A 24,525-nucleotide genomic window follows, 5' to 3' on the forward strand; every position below is an offset into this window, starting at 1 on the left:
TTTATTTATTATGTATACAATATGCTGTTTGTGTATGCCTGAAGGCCAGAAGAGGGCGCCAGACCTCTTTACAGATGGTTGTGAGCCGCCATGTGGTTGCTGGGAATTGAACTCAGGACCTTTGGAAGAGCACGCAATGCTCTTAACCACTGAGCCATCTCTCCAGCCCCTGTAAATGTTCTTTATATAGTAAAGCTATCTATGTATTCCTTTTTTTTTTTTTTTTTTGGTTTGTTGAGACAGGTTTCTCTGTGGAGCCTGTCCAGGAACTTGCTCTATAGACCAGGCTGGCCTCAAACTCATAAAGATCCACCTGCCTGAGTGCTGGGATTAAAAGCAAAGCGTGTGCCACCATCAACGCCAGCGAAGGCTACCTGTTTCTTGATTTGTAGGTGGCTTCAGTGAACAGGAACTCAGCTACATGTATACATATACTAATAGAGCCATAATAAAATACACACTTGGATTTAGGAAAAGAAAAAAATACTTTTAAGAAAACAGTATCTGCACATGGGAATAAGACAACAGTGATGTTTGCAACAAGAGAGACAATGCAGTAACAGAAATCTTTCAAATGGGCTGGAGAGATGGCTCCGTGGTTAAGAGCATTGCCTGCTCTTCTAAAGGTCCTGAGTTCAATTCCCAGCAACCACATGGTGGCTCACAACCATCTGTAATGAGGTCTGGAGCCCTCTTCTGGCCTGCAGACATACACACAGACAGAATATTGTATACATAATAAACAAGAATTTTTTTTTTAAAAAAAGAAATCTTTCAAATACTGCCATTGAGGACTGGAGACACAGATCATTTAAAAAGCAAATTCCTTCACCCCCTATCATGCAGAGAAGGTCCTGGGTTCATTCAGCAGCATGCACACAACACACGCATACACACACAGCCCTTGACAGAATCCTACAGCATTTAAGAATGCTTCCTAATGATCTGGCGCTGGTGGCGCAAGCCTTTAATTTCAGCACTTGGGAGACAGAGGCAGGTGGATCTCTATGAGTTCGAGGCCAACCTGGTCTACAGAGTGAGTTCCATGACAACTAAGACTGTTACACGGAGAAACCCTGTCTGGAAGGATAAAGAAAATGCTTGATGACATATTAGGTTGAAGAAAATACTTCCAAAGTTCAGATTCCAGTTTAGAAAAACTAAGTATAGCTGGGTATGGTGGCACCTACCTGTCATTCCAGCTACCTTGGAGGCCAAGGCTAAGGAGGACTTAGCCTACAAAGGAAGTGTAAGGTCAGTTGGGTAAGGACTCTGTCTCAAACTAGAACTATGATAAAGAGACTGGAAATGCAGCTCAGATGAACAGGGAAGACAGTCAAGGTCCTGTTTATTCCCCGGGGATGGGGGGGGCGGGAGGGTTCAGGGGGGGCAGTATATATACATTCGAATATAAACGGATGGTCTTTGGGTAGTGAAATTACGGGTGAATAAAGAAAAAAGTTCGCGACAACTTTGCAATGTTTAAAGTAATAAACCCGTCCTTTACACTGGCATCATGAGTGGCGGCAGATGCTGTTTGTATGTTTCTGACCATTCTTCCTCAATGTTTGTAGTCCAGGGAAGTCAGGTACCCTCCCACCCCCCACCACTTCACCAGAATCAGAATGGAGGCTGGGGAAGAGTGCTCTTTGCTGAGCTCAGTGAGCTGAAAGTAACAGAACAGTCAGGAACAGAAGTCACACACTGTGGGGGTTGCCTGTGAGCATGCTAATGTGGGGCTTCATATGCCAAGAGACTACCCACCCAAAAATAAACTGTCAGTGATAGCCAAGTGTCTGAGGCAGGCTCCTCATAGGAGCCAGTGGGTCTCCCATCTGATTGGATAATATTCTGGAAGTTCAGCAGGAGGAGCTAAAGACTACTGGAGGACGACAGCAAGGAGGGAGCAGAGGCCCACGGAGAGCGAGGGGGGGCCCATTTACAGCTGTGACTCCACAGAGAGCAGCAATCACCTCCTATACAACCTTTGACCTGCCATGAGGTCCGTCAGGGAGACAAATAGTGGTCCACTCAACGGAACCACATGAGGATGGTGAGAGATGGCCACACAGTGGTCCAGGTGCTTTGCGGGACACCTCTCCACACAGAGGGAGGAAGGCCCCAGATAACCACAAGCCCACGAGAGGTTTTGATTATTTCTAGACCCTAGACGCCTATTTCAACAGAAAGGTAGCTGTAGCCAAGTAGGTGGCAGACCATTATTATGCATGGCTTTCAAATGTTGTCCTCTTTAATATGAAAGACTACCTTCATATTGAAAACATTTAATCCCTCCCAGGACCCACTTAGCAACTGAATGGAAACCAGCCTAAGCCATTCCACCCTCTCGGTGCTGGCTTCCCTCACTCCAAGAGTTCTTTCTTAGGGGACATTTCCCTTCGGAGAACAGAGCAAAATGTGCCTGTGCTTCCTCATAGTTCTCCAAGCTGGTAGCAATATTCACATACGTGTGCACTCGTGTGTGTGTGTGTGTGTGTGCGCGCGCGCGCGTACTTGCGTGTGTGTGCGTGCGTGTGTGAAAAGAGCTCACATTATCCAACAGATCAGTTAACTCATCTAACTTCTCACAATCTCCACACTAGTAGACCCCTAAAAGGCAAATTTAGGAAGAGTTAACTTTTGCGCCCATTTCTTTGAACATTCCTATGCAGCCCAAGGCACGGGAAAGCTATAAGACGGTAGTAAGAAGCTTTTGGGGAGAAATACGTCAAATTCAAACAAAAGACACCATTACTAAGCTTCCTCTTCAATTCATTCACAATGTGTTTTTCTTTAAATTCTTGGCTTATCAAAAGTAGATCACACATTCAAGGCCTCGGCTGATAAATGGAGTAATGCCTTCATTTTTACAAAGGATTATTAATATTTCAAACCTGTACCATCCAAACCAGCGCCTCCCCAATTTGTCTGGGGCTCAGAGAGGCGAGCAAACCCCTCCTTTGGTATTTCACCCTACAGTTTTGCACGACAGCAACCATTACAAAGTAGACGAAACTTTTATTCAGAGCCCAAAGAAGAAGGAAAAACAGAGCAAAACAAAAGCCTACCTTGAGCTTTCTTTCCCTCCCTTCAGGGCCCGTCCAAGGCGAACAGCTGCATCTCCAGAGGAAGAGCCCAAGAGCATCTGAGCTGGCAGGCAATCCCCGCTCTCTGAAGCTTGCCCAGCTCCCTGCCTTTTATGTGCTGTCTTGGGCTGTGCTTGCTTAATTCATTCCTGCCTGAGTCTACTCAAAGACGCCCAGCCTCTCAGGCCAGCGTGACAGGAATGGCTGATAATACTTTTGACTCCAAGCACAAACGAACCATGATCCACACACTGACAAACACACAAATTCAAGTAAGAGTCCAAAGAGGCTAAATTTTCAAAGATTTTATAAATATATATATATGTATTTAGAGTTGCCCAAGGACAAAAACACTCAAGTATTTTAGCTGTGATCTTGGAAAACCCAACCCGAGAACAACACTCTTCACTTGAGCTGAGTTTCATTTACAGCTATTTATCCAGGTCTTTACACAGGGCAGCTGAATAGTTGCCATGACAACTTGGTAAACAGGGTTGAAGTGACCACTGAGGGGTTTCCTGGATTGTTTTGTTGGGGGAGAAGAATAGTTGTTTTAATGGTTTCTTTTTACCAAAATTTCCTCAAAAGGCAAAGCTGCCTCTTCACAGATCTTCTGTATGAGATATTCTCTAAGCAAAAGGAAAACTCTAGAAATGTGTCCTGGCTAGGGGAAGATGGTCAAAGTCAGCCAGAAATATTGGAGGCAATCAGAAAAACAGAATTATTGAAGGTTAGTTAACGATGGGGGAGTGTAGACAGAGGAAATGTAGCCACCTCTAAAGAAAGAACTCAATTCACCCAGAGTTAGTTAAAAGAGCTGACAGTCTACATAATTCTACAAAACCCCTACTTTCATTGTTCACATAATCTTAGATTCATTTGTTTGTTTGTTCGTTTGGTTGGCTTATTGAGACAGGGTTTCTCTGTGTAATAACCCTGACGTTCTGGAACTCATTTTGTAGGCCAGGCTGGCCTCAAACTCACGGAGATCCACCTGCCTCTGCCTCCCAAGTGATGGCACTAAAGGCATATGCCACCACTGCCCGGCTCACATAATCTTTTCTATTTAAAGTGATATCATTCATGTTTTCTTTTCTTTTTTTATTTGGCTTTTTGAGACAGGGTTTCTTTGTAGCTTTGGAGCCTGTTCTAGAACTAGCTCTTGGAGACCAGGCTGGCCTCGAACTCACAAAGACCCACATGCTTCCACCTCCTGAGTGCTGAGATTAAAGGCATGCGCCACCACTGCCCGGCATCATTCATGTTTTCTTCTGTTCAACAGAAAGTTAACCTCTCAGCCAGGTTGTCACAAACTAATCTTACAAAATGTTTCTTAAAAAAGATATTCATCGAAATTTGAACCAAACATGAACATTTAACATTTTGATACATTAGTGATACTGAGAAAATCAGGGTCTCCTTTTAGAGTTCTTTGTGTTTTAGACAGGGTTTCTCTGTGTAGCCTTGGTTGTCCCAGAACTGCCTCTATAGACCAGATTGGCCTTGAAATCATAGAAACCCTCCTGCCTCTGCTGGTATTAAAGTGTGTGTGCCACCACTGCCATGCCCCCTCTACGGTTCTAAGTATTTATAATTAAAGAATTCAAGAATGGACTCAAATGGAAGACGGAAGACAGTGGTTACTAGCAGAGGAGATCCTGGAGCAGGCAAAATGCGAATCTTGCTGCCTGGAGGAAGAAGAGAAGGAGAGAGCAGAGAAAGAGAAAAAGCTGGCATGGGCCTTTAGAGAAAGAGTGAAGGCCAAAGCATTAGGAAAAGCATACTTAGAAAAGAGATGAGGACCAGACGTGGTGGAGCACACCTTTAATCCCAGCACTCGGGAGGCAGAGACAGGCAGATCTCTGTGAGTTCGAGGCCAGCCTGGTAGCCTAGTCTACAGAGTAAATTCCAGAACAAGCTCCAAAGCTCCAGAGAAAGATGAGAGAGAGAGAGAGAGAGAGAGAGAGAGAGAGAGAGAGAGAGAGAGAGAGAGAGAGAGAGGAGAGAGAGAGAGAGAGAGAGAGAGAGAGAAGGAATAGTTATGATCTGAGAGTCACTCAGAAAAGCATCAGATTTAGGGAACAGTCTGCAGCTAGGGAGAAAGTTAAGTAGTCACCTCATTACAGGGCAAGTTTTTGCTCCTACCTCATTAGCATGACTTCGGGTAAACCTGCCTTCCTGAAGGGTGGTCCCTTGGTCAGGAAACTGATCTGAATTTAACTAATTTTTTAATTAATTTTAAGCATATAACAATAAAAATCATAAATGTTGAGTAAATTCTCCACCATAAATGTAAGGCAGGCATGGATGACTTCACAGGGTTCTCTGCAGCTGTTTTACATCTTTACATCCTCACAAAACACATATAACTACCCATCTATGTAGATGCTGTCAAAACATACAGTCTAGAGGCAAGGAAGTCATGGGGGCGTACACAAGGCTTAGAGAGGAAGGCTTAGCCAAGCCTAGACATACGCCTTGGATTTCTTCTTCCTGCCATTGCTTTTAGGGCTTGTGTGCTCCAGGAATGTTGCAATTTCCCTTTCAGGCAAGAGGCAGGTACCTCTGAATGGGCTAGACCAGAGCCTGTGTATCAGAGCAATGGGGTGAACCCTCAGAGTCCTAGGCACAGAGGATGAACAACCCAGTGGCCCCAGGCAACAGGAGCTGATGTGTAGGTGACTGGAGTGGCAACAGGAACAAGTCCCAGTCCCAAAGGAGTCGATTCTTTCTTTCTACCACGCGGACTAGGGTCAAACTCAGGTTGTTAGGCTTGGAGGCAAGGGCCTACACTTGCTCATCCATTCTGCTGGCCCCTTGAGTGACATTTAAAAGAGATAACCAGAGCTGGGAAGATGGCTCGGTAGCTAATTGTGTGTGCTGTGCAGGCAGGCATGCAGTCTCGAGTTCTGACCCCAGAGCTTGTTAAGGAGCTAGACTTGGTCACAGTATGCCGGTGACCTCAGTGCCTGGAGCAGACAGGCCAGAGAGGGAGCAGGAAGATCTCTTGGGCTTTCTGGATGCTGGCCGACCAGGTTCAATAAGATGGTATCTCGCCGGGCGGTGGTGGCGCACGCCTTTAATCCCAGCACTTGGGAGGCAGAGGTAGGCGGATCTCTGTGAGTTCGAGACCAGCCTGGTCTACAAGAGCTAGTTCCAGGACAGGCTCCAAAGCCACAGAGAAACCCTGTCTCGAAAAACCAAAAAAAAAAAAAAAAAAAAAAAAATAAGATGGTATCTCAAAGAGAATAAGGCGGAATGATACAGCAGTACACAGCATGGCTTCTTCTGGTCTCCACAAGGATGGCACACCACTCATGCCAGTGAGTTCACCACACACACACATGCGCGTGCACACACACATACTCACACAGATACACAAAAGAAGATAACTAGTCTGGGGAAGACAGGTTATGTTTCATTTTTTGTTTGTTTTGTTTTTTGGACAGGGTTTCACTATTGCAGCCTTTGGTTGGCCTCAAATTCACAGAAATCTGCCTACCTCTGCTTCCTAGGGTTGGGATTAAAGGGATGTGGCTGTTTCATATTTTAGTTTATTTTTTTTCGAGACAGGGGTTCTCTGTATATCCCTGACTGTCCTGGAACTGACTCTCTAGCCCAGGCTGGCCTTGAACTCACAAAGATCTGCCTGTCTCTGCCTCTCGGGTGCTAGGATTAAAGATGTAAGCCGCCACTGCCTGGCTTTCATATTTTATTAATACAAATGAAATCTAGATGTGTCTGATCAGATGTCACCTAACCCGCTGTCCTTTAACCCCAGGCAGCCTCCACAGGGCAACAACTGCCTGGTGCAAGTGAATTTCATTCCAGCCGTTTCTACTGTCTTACAAACCATGAAGCTAACCACCCACCCTGCTTGTCTCTTCTGTGGTTGCGCATTATGTAGCAGGGCTGGAGGAGCGGTTCAGCAGCAGGGCACTTGCCTGGCATGCACGAGGACTGGGGTTTAATCCCCAGCACCGAGAAAGCAAAACAAAATGACTACAGATCACCCAAGACATAAAATCATTTTATCCAAGAGCCTGGAGACTGAGGGGCAGGGCATGCACTTGGGAGAGGAGTGACCTCCACTCCATGAACTTTATAAAGTAAAATGGCAAAAAATTGGTGAGCAAGCATGGCGTCTGTGTGGACTGGCCGGCATCCTTGCTGATTTTGTTCAACCTGCAATGACAGAAAAATTCTGCACTTCATTCTTACGGGACCTTAGGTTCAACAAAGTACGATAATAGATTGTGTTTGCACCAAACAAGTAATGTATAATTCCAGAAAGAGTAATTCAAATATTAAGAACCAGTGTTTAAACTTTCTGCTTAATCTGTTTGCTGTGGGCAGATCTGCCATCCGTACATCCATGGAAGATATGGTTCCAGAATGTCCATACACGCAGAGATCTTGGTATCTGAGTAGGAGGCACCAATCCACAGCTGGAGGATGGTTTGAGAAAGAGTGCTGGCATGACCAGAAAGCTAGGCTATCAAACCTGAGAAGGGGTCACTTGATAGACACAGCTGAGGTGAATCAACACGCCAATACGGCAAGACTCATACATATTACAGATGCCATTTCTATCTTGGCTTTCGTGAGGAGACGCGTTTTGGGAAATATATTATTAAAACTTGGATAGCAGTGTTCTGGAATCCTGGAACCCATAATGCTTCCCTCCTCAAATCTAGGCCCTCATCATACCAAACCAGTGACAGAAGATTAAGACATGATAGCCAGGCGTGGTGCAAGAAGCAGGCTGGGCTGATGCTGTGGGCAGTGGCCTCAGCTTCACCTTGGCTCCCTGGAGCTGTAGACTAGTTCTCACAGCAGGACGGACAGCCTCCCTGATACTCATTGGTTTGTCCTGTCTGTAATTCTGTTCAGGATAACCTCGGGCTTTTCTGAGGAATGTTAATGAAAGCCTTTCCTGATGAGATCTCACTTGCTAAAATATGGGGCAGGGAGAGATCACAGGCCCAGGATGCCCTGGGGGAGAGAGGCAGATGAGGTCCAGCAGGTTAGCCTTCAATCCAGAAGTCTCCCTGCTTTTAGGGGCAGTTTTTGGCCAGCGATTGCTATACCCTAGTATATCCCAACATAAGGAAGCTGAAAGGGCACATCACCGTCTAAATACATCCAACTTATTATTTAAATTCACCCGTCTTCTGTGAACTATGAATGTCTAAACTCAGCAGAGAGCTATACTCTCTCCAGGCTGTCCCAAGCCCAGCAAGGCCAGGCCAGGCTGCAGACAACCTTCTATTAGGAGTGAGTTTTCAGCTTCATTGCAATTTGGCAGCAGGAAGACTCCCTCTCCTCTCCTCTCCTCTCCTCTCCTCTCCTCTCCTCTCCTCTCCTCTCCTCTCCTCTCCCCTCCCCTCCCCTCCCCTCCCCTCCCCTCCCCTCCCCTCCCCTCCCTTTCCCTCCCCTCCCCTCCCTCCCTTTTCCCCCCCTCCTCCCCCATCCTACAAATACACAAGGGGGAGTGCAGCGAAGGATGCGGGGGCTGGTGGGGGGAGAAAACTAACAGCAACACACACACACACACACACACACACACACACACACACACACACGAGTTGGATGTGGGGGGAGGAGCCAAAAGCATAGTAACAACAGACAAGTATACAAAAGGCACAAAGGACCCCCAGTTCTTCAGACTTGAATGACTACCCTGGGGTCTAAACAATCGGTGGCAGAAGGGAAGGCCGCTAATCCCCAGACTGAGGCTGCATGGCCTCACACCTGGTCACTGTGTGACTCCCAAAAGCAGGTCCCTTCAATTCAATTCTAATCCAGTTCTTTAGTCAGCCCACAGACTTTGTTAGCTATTGTGGTCATCTTTTTTGGCTACAGAACCTGTAAAAAAAAAAACCTCTAGAATCTGTCCAAGCCACCCAACATCTCCATCCTGAGGCTATGCCAACACTTCCATGGATATTTAAATACATCTCCAGTTTCCCATAACAAACGCGACAGAAGAGGACGAGGTGAGATGAGCGGCCTTCATCCCTCCCTGGATGTGTCCTGCCAGGGACACACACGGAAGAAGGGGTGGGGGGATGCAAGAATCCCTGTGGAAAGTTCAGGATTTGCCTTTAGACTAAAACCTTTGGTGAGAAATTCCAAGCGAGGGTCAGTGTGGTGTTATATGTTTCATAGTACGCGGTGGGCAGGAACAGATCGTATTCTTGACGGAACTGAATGGATGCTAATCAGGTCATTACTTGCTATCTCCATATTCTAATTAGCATTCTTTACACTCATGAATCACACCTACAGTTTAGGTCAGAGACAAGTTAGCTCTTGTGTCAAGGCCTTCATATTCTAGTGCTTTTAAAATGATATCGAGAGATTCTTACAAGCTCTCCCTTGGCAAGTGACTAACTAGTGTCTGCAGTAAGTCAGGAGGACACGAGCCCATGAGCCAAGGTAAACAGAGAGCTGCATTGGATCACTTTGTAAAGTACAAAATTCCAAGTAATTGGGCAAAATAAAATCTCAGCATGGAAAAATAACAAGAACAAGGAAGTAATTCCTTCAATTCTGGCTGCAGATGGGCTTCAAGATTTATAGTATAGTCTGAAGGAAAAATGAACTTTGTGCCATCTAAGAACAGAAACCATCAAGGATGGAAATTTCTCAAAATGACATTTTTGTCTGAGGAAAGTCAACATGAGGGCACATTCCCGTTTCACGGAATCTGAGATACTAATACCGATAGAGCTGCCCAGGAATGTCTCATGGCTGGAAGGAAACGGTTTGATTAAAGAAATCCAATGGGCACCCATACTCCCAGACTCCAGCTGAGAAAAAGCTGACAGGCTCAAAGGGTGAGATGTGGCATTATCAGCCCTACCGCACAGAAGGGCAGCACTGCCTAATTAGACAGCTCCTGCCAGAACACTCCAGAACACATCTGTGACTGTGGAAACAATACAACATTAAGTCAGAGCCAAAGTCAAACAAGGACACTGTTAGCAGCAGCTGGAAGGCTGGGGGAATAAAACCCAAGCTCTGTTGTTTTTTTTTTTTTTTTTTAAGATTTATTTATTTACATTATGTGTATGAGTGCTCTATCTGCATGCCCACCTTTATGACAGAAGAGGGCACCAAATCCCACTATAGGTGGTTGTGATCGCTGGGAACTGAACTCAGGACCTCTGGAAGAGCAGTTAATGCTCTTTACTGCTGAGCCATCTCTCCAGCCCCCAAACCCAAGTTCTAAGGGGACAAAGGCCAGGTCAGATTTCGCATCTTCATCTTTTCTACTCTTTCACGAGACAGAGTTCTAGAAATTACTGCATGGGGGATGGGGTAGGGGGTAAGTCTCTCTCTCTAAAGAAGGGTTCTAAAGAGGTTTGTTTGCCAAATGAAAATTAACTCCTTAACACTTCGTATGGGTTCAGGATGTAGCTCGGTTGATACAATGCTTGCCTAGCATGCACGAGGCCCTGGGGTCAATCCCTAGCACGGCATAAAACTGGGTGTGATGTACACACCTGCAATTCCAGCCTTCAGGAGGGAAAGGCAGGAGGATTAGAAGTTCAAGCCCAGCCTACGCTACATAGCGAGTTCAAAGAAAGAATGGAGTTCATGAAACTCTATCTCAAAAAACAAAGCAACCCCAAACATCCACACATTTGTGACAAGTTCCCCTTTTAGCTTTGAATTCTCTTGGTAAATAGCGTCTCTTCTTTATTTTTTTTATTTATATATTTTTATGTAAATTGGGATTTTACCTGCATGTATGTCTGTGTGATAATGCCAGAACTGGAGTCACAGCTGTGAGCTGCCATGTGGGTGCTAAGAATTGAACATGGGTCCTTCGGAAGAGCACCTAGTGCTCTTAACCACTAAGCCATCTCTCCAGCCCCAGCAGCTTCTCCTTTTTAAACTGCTTCTAATTGAGTTATGATATTTAAAAAGATCTAGCCTTAAGTTGCCTTGTTATCAAAGTACTTAGAATAGGTCTAGAGAGATAGGTCAGTGGTTAAGAGCAATTGTTGTTCTTGCAAAGGACCCATGACCTATTCCAAGCATCTATATGTTAGCCCATAACTCCAGTTTCAGGGAATCAGATGCCCTCTTCTGACCTCTGAGGGCACCAGGCACTCATGTGATGCACAGACATACATGTAGGCAAAACATCCATACACATAAAGCAAGTTAGTCTACCTTCTTTTTAATTTAAAAGATAAAGTACTGAAAACATTGTTTCTTAGCTTATAATCTTTTCCCCAGAGTTAAACAATAAAACTAAAAGAGAAAACTTAAAACAAAACAAAAATAAAAACAAAATAAGGGCTGAGAGATGGCTCAGAGGTTAAGAGCACTGACTGTTCTTCTAGAGGTCCTTCCTGACTTCAATTCCCAGAAACCACATGGTGGTTCACAACCATCTGTAATAAGATCTGGTGCCCTCTTCTGGCCTGCAGGGATATATGCAGACAGATGTTGTATACATAATTAATAAATAAATCTTTAAAAAAATAGCTACAAAAGAAAACATACTAAATGCCTTTTCTTTTCTGCATTTTGGAGCTGGAGCCAATAAACCAAATAATAAAGAAACCACGTCGGCTTTACACTGTCTCCTTTAAAAGTAGGATTCCCTAAATCTCAAAAGCTGACTCACAGGCTCAGAGGATGAAGGGTTTCCCACTTCCTGTCAGGTTACAAGAATGCCACATCTGTTTTCAACCATCTATGACGAAAGATTTTGGAGAAACCAAGTCTAAGCATAACCACTCCCAGAGGCTGTCCTTAGTAGACCACAGGCTGGACTGCTCCTGGAGACGTTCTTGAGGAGAGCCCAGCCTGGTCCTTCAGAAGCCTTACCTTCTTCGTATTGGGCTTGATGCAGCGCACAAAGAAGGGATTAGAGGAGCTTAGAGTTGCCATTAAGGAATGCAGGGAGTCCTGTCAGAGGAAGAGGACAGGTGGGTTTAGTCAGAATAAAACAAGAAATAACAAATCAGAGAAATGAGTTTTTCATTTTAAATGACCTCACCATAACATAAAGCAAGGCAAAGGATCTCACTTAGATATTTAGAGTCTAGGCTTGGCGCACACAGCTCTGACTCAAGTCCTACTGCGTTCCTCTACTTCCTCAGATCTTAGTTCCGCCTCCACAGAAATAGCGATTATGTACTCAGGGTGAGGCGAGCACGGGCACAGCAATGGATACAAAGCGCTTGTTTCAGCGGCTGGCACAGAATAAGTATTCATCGATGGGGTCTGGCATTGCCACATCTTCCCTGTGTAAAGCCTGCACTGCACACATCAGTCCCGGGGCTGTCAAGCAAGCTGAAGTGTTCTTCCCTCGGCTCAATCTCCAGCAGCACAGCCCTGAGCACCCTAGAGAGCAGCCTCCCAGGGTGGATTTTATCGGCGTCTCTTGACTGACAGGATACCACTGCCCCTTGAGTCAGGGTTTTCACTTAAGGGCAAATAGATAATTAAATGAGGGGGTGGTGATCTTCCCAGGCTCTACTTCCAGATGACAGAAAATGTTTACACATTCAAGATGCTGGTGCTCCCATTTCCCTTCAAATTGGGTAACTGGCATCGCTGTTATTTGGGCATAGGATGGTCATTATTTCCAGAGATGATGCTGTATTATATATATGGGAAAACATATTTTATATATTATATAGTGCTTTTATATGAGAGTGCTTTCACATATACATATATGTGTATGTATGTATGTATGTATGTATAAATGGGGAAAAAAACAGACATGGGAAGAAATATGCCCTATTTTCACATGAAATGTTAGATACAATAATGATGGTTGAGGAGGACAAAATGAGCTTTCTGAAGGAGATATGCTATTTCTTCTCCTTTCCATTCTTTCCTTTATGCTTTTGTTTGTTTTTTAAGACAGGGTTTCTCTGTGTAGCCCTGGCTGTCCTGGAACTTACTCTGTAAATCAGACTGGCCTCAGACTCACAGAGATCCACCTGTCTCTGCTTCTCAAGTGCTGGGCTTAAAGGTGTGCACCACCACTGCCTGGCAAGATGTGCTTAGAATTAAATAGCTTTCGCTTAGTTAATTAAAGACATATTTCCATGCATTGTGAAAAAATACATATATTAGTACATTTATATACACACATATATGCCTTTTAAAAATATTTCAATGTTCTATACACATATTTCAAATTCTCCTGTACATAGATCTGTATACGCATCTCTTTTATAGATATATAAGTGTTCCAGGTTCGCCCTGTGGTAAACCATCAGGACAATAACCTACTAACCATGCTGTTGCAAGTATTAGTGCCCAAACACTTGAGCATGGGAATGTCTCCACAGTCCTTCTCAAAATAAAGTGAGATCTGAGGGCATGAAATAGTTCTACTTTCGGTTGTTATTTGTTTTTCTGTTTTCTGTTTTTTTCCAAACAGGATTTCTGTGTCACAGCCCTAGCAATCCTGGAACTCACTCTGTAGACCAGACTAGCCTTGAACTTACAGAGATTCACCTGCTTCTGTCCTGGGATTAAAAGCGTGCGCTAACACTACCTGGCCAAAATATTTCTACTTTAATGACATTAGTAATTATTAATTACAATTATCATGCCACTAGAGGGAAAGAATAGTATAATTTAATTTATAAAATCTAAGAAAAAGCCTGGTCTACAAGAGCTAGTTCCAGGACAGGCTCCAAAACCACAGAGAAACCCTGTCTCGAAAAATAAAAAAAAAAAAAATTAAAAAAAAAAAATCTAAGAAAAGTCTAAATATTCATGTGTATGCTTTTTTTGGTCCTTTTTTTTTTTTGAGTGTTGGAAATGAAACCAAGGTCCTTAAGCATGATTAAAAGAACAAAAAAAGCAAAAAGCAAAAGGCAAGTACATTCTTAAGCCCAAGACATGTACCTGTGAAGCTCTGCCTGCCTTAAAAATGTGACAGAACAGAAACCAGGTCCAGTCTCCCCACACCTCTCATACACCCCACTCCTGCCTCAGTTCTTTGGATCACAGAAACAACAGATTCACGCAAGCCAGTGGTGCAGACTGACCTTGAACTGTGAGCTGACGGTGGGCCGCCGGTGTTTGCTTCCACATTTCAGGGTGTCCTGGTTGTTGCGGCTTGAGACATGTTCAAAAAGGTCATAGATGAAGTCAAACCTGTGTGAAGGACGGGCAGGACTGTGAGGTGAGTGCACGCGAGTGTCATCAGGTGCCTGGCTAGTGTAATTACAGTGGATTTCCACAACGATAATTAACGTTGTACACCGAGGCCTGATGAGCTGCAACAGCACGTGAAAGATTCAGCCAACCAGCGCTTGGCGGCTGGAGGCAGTCCTGGGAGCACCAGAGTCCTCCACCAGAGGGAGGAAATGAAAAGACAATGACCTGGGGTGGGGTATCACTGAGGGACTGGCCTGTCGGGAGAGCCCCCTAAACCCCTCATTTGCCGCTAAGGATGTAGGGGGAACAGATTCTAGGTCCTCACATCGAAAGCAATGCCCCAAAGGCTCAAATCCCTTATTTATGATAGGGCAATGTTTACTTGGAACATACACATCTTCCCAAACACCAAGCCATGTCTAGATTGTTTACAAAGGAGGTTCTCCATGAGTCGGTAAAGTGCCGTTGTTTAGGGAATAATGGTGACGACAGAAGTCTGTACATCTTCAGCACAGCCACATGCTTTTTTTAATTTTAATAAATATTTTCAGTCAATAGTTGGTTAACTCAATGGAGGAACTAAAAGATGCAGAGCTGTTGGGTTATGCCCCTTGTGTAGTGTTGTGAAGGTCCGATCAGAGAGGTGTTAGGAGCAAGGCAGATAAAGGTTCAAATTCTGCCTCTTCTACTTCCCGGCTGTGTCACCAATGCAAGATGCTGCATCTCTCTCTAAAGGGTTCAGGTGGGAGTCATTTGTTCTCTGATACTAAAGCAAGAATAAAATGAGGAAATACAGTCCAAGGCTAGAAGACCAGCGCCTGGGCCAGTCAGTACTGATTCCAGCTCTATTATATTAGTCAATTTCTTAAAACACTGCCACTATTAATCAATCAAAAGACTTCCTAATAACTCGTTATATTCCAGGCACAGAGGACGTTATGTGCTATAAAGCTGGAAGGTTGATGGCTTCACTGTCAGCAGGAAAGGTAGAAAAGCCATCCTGCAGGTGGCCATGGCCAAAGAGGTCAAAGGTGAAGGGCGAGAGCAAAGAAAGAGGCTCCCCCATTTTCTAAAAGGAAACCCCAGGCTGCAGCAGCGAATTCACGACCCCTGTCCTAGCACCCCTTTTAACAGAAGGGCAGTGACAGCTGGTGACCCTGGTCCACTATCCAGCCTGTGAGCTAGCTTTTCACCATAACAAAACATTTCCGCTTCAAACCAGCAGGTGGCTTGGATTTAAATGTATCCTTTTAAGGCGACCAGTCAAGACCGCTTTGACAGGTACCGTGCTGTGCATTTTCCCAGCATCGTGTATTTTCTGCAGGTCTGAAAACTCATCTACAAATAGAAATAGCTGATAATAGTTTAAGCGGTGTGTTTTCACATGAGAACAAAAACTCGAAAATCAAAAGTTTCAGATTCGCAGATCAGCTTGGCTCCCTTCATCCCAATTCATAGCTGGCTAAGCGACAGGATGGCCACCTGGTATTTACACTCTGAGAAACAGCGTGGCTTTTTAACAATTGTCTACTTCCTTCCTTAGATATTAAAAGTTTATTTCTGTATATATTCATGCTAGATCCTCCAAAGGTTTGGAAAGCCTACAAGAAAGGGCTTTGTCTCAAATTCTTTCTCTTTCACCAAGTTGCTAGACAATAGAGAACTTCCTGGCTTCATGGATACAAATAGCTGAACTAACCATTAAACTTTCTAGAGGTAGCCGGGCGATGGTGGCACACGCCTTTAATCCCAGCACTTGGGAGGCAGAGGCAGGTGGATCTCTGTGAGTTCGAGACCAGCCTGGTCTACAAGAGCTAGTTCCAGGACAGGCTCCAAAGCCACAGAGAAACCCTGTCTCGGAAAAAAAAAAAAAAACAAAGGAAAAAAAATGTTCTTGCAAAAAAAAAAAAAAAAAAAAAAAAAAAAAAACAACTTTCTAGAGGTTTGCCTTAACTCTTGATGGCGTGCACAAACAGTTCCTGAATGAATGAATACAAGAATGTGTAATACGTTTATAATTCTGGCTGCATTAATACTTGCTTAACTTTCTTGACATCTCACAATGAAGAGAACAGGTTCCTATAAGACCGACCTGACATTAAGACAGCTCCATGGCTGCAGTGGGGAAAGCAGGCTGGACTGGTCAGGAGCAGGTTTCTGAGTCATACGTACTTCGTAGCTAAGCTCGGCCTCGCTACCAGCTCAGATACAACCCTCAGCAACTACTTACCTGCTCCCAGCCTCAGTTTCCCCTCCTGTAACAGAAATGAGGAGAGCATCTACTGCAGGGCTTTGCTGTGGTTTCTCCTCATTAAGCGGTAGTCCTTGCTACTACAGTGCATCCCTGAAGTCACTGAGGCAGTGTGACCTGGAGAAGACGCTAAGCCAATGCTCCCACAACAGCAGCCACAAATTACTGACATTTGTTGGGTGTCGGGAGGCAGAGGCGGGCGGATCTCTGTGAGTTGGAGGCCAGCCTGGTCTACAGAGTGAATTCCAGGATAGGGTCCAAAGCCACAAAGAGAAACCCTGTCTCAAAAAACCAAAACCAACCAACCAATCAACAAAAACTACTGACAGCTGCACAAAAGGCAATTTGACTTCCTAGAGGAGACCCCACGTACCTGCTTTCCCTCAGCAGGTTGAGAAGATCGTCTCTAAAGGTGTCCCTGTTCTTTTCCAGGATGCCTCGGACATCATACTGCACCTTGTTTCAAAAACAAAACAAGAGACAGTGTCATACTCTCAATGAATTAGTTTCAAGTTACGATCAACTACTCTTACTCTTTTGGTAGAGTATAGGGCACAGACTAAACTCAAAGTCAGGATCCTCCTGAGTCCTGAGATCATGGGCAGAAGTCACCATACCTAGCTAGCAATTTCTGTAAAAGCTAGACTCATGAAAAGCAATCATTTTAACAAAGCTGTGCTTGGCTTCTCAAACAACTACTTCTTGTGAGCGCTAAGTGAGCAAATATCAATAAATACCCTGTTTTATTTGCTAGCTTGTTTCTGTTGGTCTAATGCAGCTCAGGCTTACCCCACACATTCCTCTATATGTAGAAATGACCGTGGATGAAACCCCCAGAAACACAACCGTGTGCCTGGCTTGACCATTCTACACAGGTTAAGTGAAACATTAACGAAATAGGATCCTATAAAACCAGACCTGACATTAAAACAGCTCAATGACTGTGGACAGTTTGGAATGTTGTAGGTAGGGGGCCTAATTACAAATTATCACGGGCTATCTTGGCCTCTTGAATAGCAATTATCCTCCTCTGTGTGTGACTTAATGTCCTTGTGACCGACATATGGAACATTTTGGGATGCATTAATTCAACAGGTCACCAGCTCCCACCAACAGGAAAGCCCAGAATGGCCTCTGAGCAGCCAAGGTCTGGAGCAGAGGCTTTCTGAATTCTTTGCTGTTCCTACCTACCTGGCATTCCTATCAAGGTATTTAAATAGAGTCTTGATTTATGATTTTCTCTGTTCTGTTACTACAAAATTTCATGGAACCTGATGTTTAGGGTAACCTACACTGGTGTTCCCAGGTATGGCCATTCATACTTGGCTTCAGATTAAGACTTCCTCTTGCCCCTCTGAGGTGAGAGCTGTATTTTGGCATGGCTATGCCCTTTAACTTCTGATCTTCCTGCTTCCACCACCCTGAGGTTTCAGGTGTGTACCAGCATGCCTGGTAATGTGGTACTGGGCATCGAACTTGAGGTTTTCTTTTAAACTTTATTTAACCTTATTTCATGTACATTGGTATAATGATGTCAGATTCTCAGGAACTGGAGTTACAGACAGCTGCAAGCTGCCATGTGGGTGCTGGGAATTGAACCCCGGTCCCCTGGAAGAGCAGTCAGTGCTCTTAATCACTGAGTCATCTCGCCAGCCCCAAATTTGAGGTTTTTCATAGTCACGGTAAGAGCAGTGGCAAATCAGCAACATCCCAACCCTCCTCAGCATCTTAAGAAGAAGTTACCTCTCCAGCATAGTGCTTCACTCCGAAATTGTTGACTGCAACTCGGGGCTTCACATAAAAGTGGTTGTTCTAATGTAAACAAACAAACAAACAAACATGAAAGTCTTATTTTACTCATTGATTTCCTTTGACATCTTGGAAAATCTACATTTAACACAACTGCAAAGCTAGCCACATTCCATCAGAGTTTGGCATATGGCAAGGGATGGGCTCCCGACCATTGCTCTCAATGTGTCACAACAATAGTTAAACATTCCAGTTTTCCACTTATGAAATAAACTTGGGCACATTCTGTCCAGCTTCCCCAAAGCTAACTTTTTTCCACTTAAGTCTAATAAGTACGAAAGGAGAAAAGCTTCAATTTCAGGGACACAGAACATGAAATGTGGGAGGCGGAGTAGGGCCAGCAGCCCTGGGCACCTCACTCATCATCTTAACGCTCGGATCTGCTGCTCAGACAAAAACGAGAAAGGCTGGCAGGTTTTGACATACAGCGTGCTGATTGTGTAACTTCTCCAACAAGGTACTGTCTGTGGCTTGCGGAAAATGGCTCTCTTCATTGATCAAGGCAAGCAGGCCGAGTTTCTACAAGAGGAGAGACAAAGGGTGAATGAATGAAGTGTGGAATGTCTATCTCTCAAACCACTTCAGAGATCCGACCCAGTCAGTGCTTAAAAACAGAAACATCGCCGTATTCTCTGGGGATGAAAAATTCAGAAGGAAACACACCAAGAAAACCAATGAAGTTCTAGTTGTCTTTGCAAAAATGGGACCCACTGAAATGCTATGGATAAACTTACAGAACTGGCAAGCCCACCAGTGCGGTGGGCAAGGATTTGCTGGCACTTAACATCTGTGAGGCCAGTTCACACACACTGTCGATTCTGAAATACTGAGTTTGGTGAGACAATAGCCTGGCAGCAGCCAAGTATTTAAATCCAACCCCACGGTGCATTCGCATTCAGGTTTCCAAATGGCCCATTGTGTTCTAAACATTCACATCTTTGATGTGCGTGTTTGCACAAGCTATTTTGTTCACACAACCATGAATCACCCCAGCTGGACACCCTTGGGACTGCAACCACTCCTTCTCCAGCTACCCATTACCTTCTCAATCAAGTCGAGGCATTCTCCATTGTCTATCCAGTCAATGTCTTCCCACAGGAGCCCTTCTCTGGGGGAAAGAAGAAAGAGGGCCGTGGGAAATCAAGATACACCTCATGCTAACTTAAATACTGGTCAAAACCAAAAATATTTTTGAAGTAGAACCTTTGTGTGCTTACCTGCTATATTCTAATTGCTCTAAAGAAAAAATATGCTTGTTGAAGTATTCCTGAAGCTTCTCATTTGCATAGTTGATATTGAACTGTTCAAAGTGGTTAACCTAAGGATGGGGATACAGCAAGTGAGTTCTTCGGGGCCCTCAAGGGTACACAGAAAAGTGACAGAGGGGCAAGTGAGAAGAAAGGGCTGCAGAGAAGAACACCCACGGCTGCTTTAAGAAACATCCTGGTCTCTGCAGGCGTACCTCGAAGTTTTCAAATCCAAAGATGTCAAGGATGCCGATGGATTTGAAGTCTTCTTTGCCCTTGATCCGGCTGTTGATCTTCTTGATTATCCACTCAAAGCAGCGCGCATAAAGTGCCATGGCCAAGGAGTCTCTGCTATCTATTGCCTGGAGGGGAGAAGACAGTGGCAGAAGGCATAACCAGCCTGTCCCACCCAACTGGGGGATACAGTGCTCTGGGGAATACTTCATATTTTGACTATGAGCTAGACATTTAAACGGTTCATTGTGGCCACACAACGCAAAGCGAGACCTACATCAGAAACCCCAAAGATGTCATCTGAGACAAGTTTCAATGGCACTGAGGGCAGGGGCCATACCTGCTGAACGCTGAGAGGCGTGAGGATCTCTTCTCCCCTGAGGAACATCGATCTCTGGGTCAGAGCATCTGTGAGCTGTGTTGGGTCCAGCCCAAGTAACTCCGCAGACCTACCCAAAGCTGGAAGTATAGGAGGCAGAGGTGAACCCACTGTCCCTCAAACACACCAGAAGCTGGACCTCAGCTGGGTTCAAATCCAACCACATACAGCAACACCAGAAAGCAGAGGATACTCCGCAGCTCCTCAGGCAGAGCTGATGAATGCATCTCATTGCTAAGTTAATGACTCCCACAGCAATCCCAGGTTAGGAGAGCGGAAGGACCCAATACCGGAGCAAAGTGATGGCCGGTGACCCTGAGACGCTGACGAGGTGTGTGACTATTTTCACTGGTAGCACTCAAGTGTGACTGGCCTTGCCACTACAGATCTCTCACCAGAACAAAAATGCTTTTAAGAGGTTTCAAGACACAGGGGGACCATAAGAAACTATATTTAAAAGCAGATACAAGCTGTTGTGGGCTGGAGAAATGGCTCAGCAGTTAAGTGTACTTGCTGCTCTTGCAGAAGACCTGGGTCTGATTCTCAGCACCCACTGTAGGTGGATCACAAGCATCTAGCTTAGTGAAGAAACCTGAACTCAGATTGTAACATATAAACAGGTAGACATATATACACAATAAAAATATACAAAAATTTAAAAGGGACAGAAAATCTGTCTTTTATGGTGCAGGACATTAAAGAAAATTGCTACAGCTGGGCAGTGGTGGTGCACACTTTTAATCCCAGCGCTCGGGAGGCAAAGGCAGATGGATCTCTGTGAGTTCGAGACCAGCCTGGTCTCCAAAGCTAAAACCCTGTCCTCAATAAACAAAAACAAACAACAACAAAGTCACTACAGACAGAGACCGTTACAGAAAAGCAGAATTGGTCAAAGTTCTGGGAGCAATGGACCATGCCCAAATGCAATGGGGACATCTCCAACACAGCTCATTCATCTAGCGCTCAGGGCGCATCCGGGAAAAGGAGGTGGAAAGACAGTTTCCCAACGAGAGTTCCCGGACAGCCAGAACTGCAGCACAGAGAGAAGGGACATTTGCATTGCCCGAGGAGGCCAGAAGAGGGCACTGGGTGCTCTAGAACTTGGTTACAGAGTGCAGATCCTCTCAAAAAGCCCTCAGTCTCTTGATCTCTAAACCAGTTCTCCCTCTCTGACCCTAAACAAAGCTCTTGGATTCTAGGATGTTGAAAGGGACTAGGTGGGGTCAAACACCCGATAACCATTGCCCAAGGAAGGGGCTCCCAGAGAGGCATTGTGATCCCAAACACATCCCGTTTCCAGTTTCTGCAACGCCGCTTATTGTTTCCATCAGAAAACTCAAAATGCTTCTCCGTACGTATTTAAGAGCACCTCAACTGGCATTTTATACAGACAACAAACTCCAAGGTACTCTACCAAGGGAAAGTCCTAAGGGAAAAGGGATAAGAGGAAAAACGCCTCCTGGCAGGGCTGGGCTATGGACCCAGCATCTGCACAGTGAGCCAACAGTCTGATGGACTGTCACGAGGCACCACAATTCCACAGCTCTCAAAACCAAGACAAAGTGGGACACTCACTGTCAGACTCAACACTTTTCATATATCAAGAGCTTATTGCTCATATTCTACTTATTTGGTTCATTTTACTTCTTAGTAAGAATAAGAACAGACGTCAACTCAATTCTGGAACATTCCGTAGGCTTTGACCCTTACCCTGACACTTCACATCACAGGTGAAGCTCCACAACTCCTGACCTGGGCATGGCGCAGTTGCACACATGTGCTTAGCATGGGAGAGTGGGTGAGAACATAGGTCCATGCCCAGTGTCAAAGAGAGGGGAAATCTGTAGCTCTACTCTAGGCACCAGAAAACTTTCTATAAAGAACCGTGCGGGGGCTGAAGAGATGGCTCAGAGGTCAAGAGCATTACCTGCTCTTCCAAAGGTTCTTAGTTCAATTCCCAGCAACCACATGGTGGCTCACAACCATCTGTAATGAGGTCTGGTGCCCTCTTCTGGCCTTCAGGCATACACACAGACAGAATATTGTATACATAATAAATAAATAAATAAATAAATAAATAAATAAATAAATAAATATTTTTTTAAAAAAAGAAAATTAAGAACCATGCGTCAGTCGCCTGGTGGTGCAAGTCTTTAATCCCAGCACAGTATTCAAGAGGCAGAGGCAGGAGGATCTCTATGATTTTAAGGCCAGCCTGGTCTATAGAGTTAGTTCCAGGACAGCCAGGACTACACAGAGAGACCCTGCTTCAAAAAAGAAAAACAAACAGACAAACAGACAAAAATGGCTGTCTCACCTGTTTTGAAGGAAACCTGCGCCCCTCCAGCAGTGATGAATTCTATGTTGCCGAGATGCAGTATCCCAGCCAGCAACCTCAAAATCTCCCGAACTTCCTCCTTGCTGAACTGCATGACTTCCATTGCCGTCTAGAAGAAAACACAAACTGCTCATGATTAAGTTAAATTAGTAGGTATGGTTTCAAGAACAAAAAAAAAAAAAAAGAAAGAAAGAAAAAGAAGGAAAAACCATGATAGACAATCACTGACTTTAACAATGCTGCATAATAAAAAAAAAATAAAAAATTAAAAATTAAAAAAAGGCAGAAATGAAGACTGCTGAGCATCCAGCAATACATGACCACACATTTGTGACAGACAGCCTCTTGCTTCCATTACTAAACAACATCTCAGGAATCACTGTCATGTCAACAAAACGCTTCTCTCCTCCAACAGGAAAGTACAATGAACACTGCTTCCTTTATAGAAACTGGAGGCAGGGGGACATACAAAAAGGGAGAGCAAAGAAATGTGGTTAAGAAATAAATAATCATCTCTTAGTCTCAAGACATATATTTATGTATGTATGTATGTATGTATGTTTTTCTCAAGACAGGGTTTTTCTGTAGCTTTGGAGTCTGTCCTTGAACTTGCACCTGTAGACCAGGTTGTCCTCAAACTCAGAGATCTGCCTGCCTCTGCCTCCCCAGTGCTGGGATTAAAGATGTGTACACCACCACTGCCAGGCTGTCTCAAGACTTTTTTTTTTAATATTTATTTATTATGCATACAATATTCTGTCTGTGTGTATGTCTGCAGGCCAGAAGAGAGCAACAGACCTCATTACAGATGGTTGTGAACCACCATGTGGTTGCTGGGAATTGAACTCAGGACCTTTGGAAGAGCAGGCAATGCTCTTAACCACTGAGCCATCTCTCCAGCCCTGTCTCAAGACTTTTTAAACAAAGTTAAAAACCAAGTCAGAAATGAATAAAATAATTACAAAGTACCTATGCTCTGCAAACGTGGACTTCACTCCTTTCTTTCTGTGAGTTTATAGGTATTTTCTAAGCCCAAACCAATCACGGCACTGCATGCCTGCAATCCCAGAACTGGGTAGGCTGGAGAAGAATAATTACCACAAATTCAAGGCTAACCTGGGTCACGTAGCTGGACATCATCTCAAAAATCAAAAGAAAATAGTGTGTTTTTATGCCCCCAGTCAGTTTGACAAGGACCACAGAAATGAACATCTTCACTGAATCATGCTGGGAGATATTTGCACACTGCGAACCCCGAGTCTGCATTTGTGTTAATTAAATAAAATCAATGTTGGGTCAGGAGGACTAATTGACAGAAAGTAATCATAGAGCATTAGAGGGCAACCAGGAGAGATAGAGAGACACAGGAAGTAGTAGGGCGGGGTTTGAAGTGGTGCAGCTTTTTTCTGGTTTGGTGAAGCAGAAGCTCAGGTCTTTCAGAGATGCCACCAAGGTGAGGTTAGCTAATTGTGACTCAGCCTCTCTGATCTGGCAGGTTTTTACCCAAGCTTTTGAATCTTGAGTCTTATTTATAAATAGAACAATAGAGCCGCTGCTTGCGGGCACAGGGTTCCTGCCAGGCTGCTGCTAGAGAAGCCGACTGGTAACTGGAATTGCAATCGCTGCTGAAATAGCAGTAAATTCAGACACAGCCACTGTGCTGAAGCTAAAACAGAGTCGTCTACCTTGCTTCTAAAGCACTAAAAGTACTAAGATTTAAAAATATGTATCAACAGTAGCAAGCAGTTCCTATCAGATGAAATAGTATAAACACGCAGTTCATAACACAAAATTATCGGGGGCTGGGGAGAGCTCAGTGGGTGAAGCACCTGCCGTGAAAGCATTGCACCTGCCATGCAAGTGTTGTGCCTGACATGCAAGCGCTGCACGTGCATTCAGATCCCCAGAACCAAAGTAAAAGCTGGACATATTAAAGCAATCGGCAGGTCCAGTGTGTTGGGGTGATGGCACAGGGATATAAAGAGAACCCCTTGAACAGTATTAAAGCAATCGGCAGGTCCAGCATGTTGGGG

The 24,525-nt window shown here is 44.6% G+C and overlaps 1 protein-coding gene across 2 annotated transcripts in view; it reads right to left on the bottom strand.

Moving 5' to 3' along the window:
- Positions 1-24,525, bottom strand: part of Myo10 (myosin X) — a 202,338-nt gene that overhangs the window by 54,392 nt on the left and 123,421 nt on the right. Inside the window, exons 10-19 of one of the 2 annotated variants that reach the window (XM_057789533.1) lie at positions 22,472-22,601; positions 20,116-20,234; positions 19,757-19,903; positions 19,512-19,612; positions 19,336-19,402; positions 18,721-18,813; positions 18,229-18,297; positions 16,859-16,941; positions 14,123-14,231; positions 11,937-12,017 (exon numbers count right to left, since the gene is read on the bottom strand). In XM_057789533.1, coding sequence (XP_057645516.1) covers positions 11,937-12,017; positions 14,123-14,231; positions 16,859-16,941; positions 18,229-18,297; positions 18,721-18,813; positions 19,336-19,402; positions 19,512-19,612; positions 19,757-19,903; positions 20,116-20,234; positions 22,472-22,601 — 999 coding nt within the window. Of the gene's footprint in view, positions 1-3,068; positions 3,209-11,936; positions 12,018-14,122; positions 14,232-16,858; positions 16,942-18,228; positions 18,298-18,720; positions 18,814-19,335; positions 19,403-19,511; positions 19,613-19,756; positions 19,904-20,115; positions 20,235-22,471; positions 22,602-24,525 lie in introns of those variants that run through there. The other variant, XM_057789532.1, reaches the window with a different exon arrangement.

Source organism: Chionomys nivalis, chromosome 15, assembly GCF_950005125.1.
Source record: "Chionomys nivalis chromosome 15, mChiNiv1.1, whole genome shotgun sequence".
NCBI classification, from domain to species: domain Eukaryota; kingdom Metazoa; phylum Chordata; class Mammalia; order Rodentia; family Cricetidae; genus Chionomys; species Chionomys nivalis.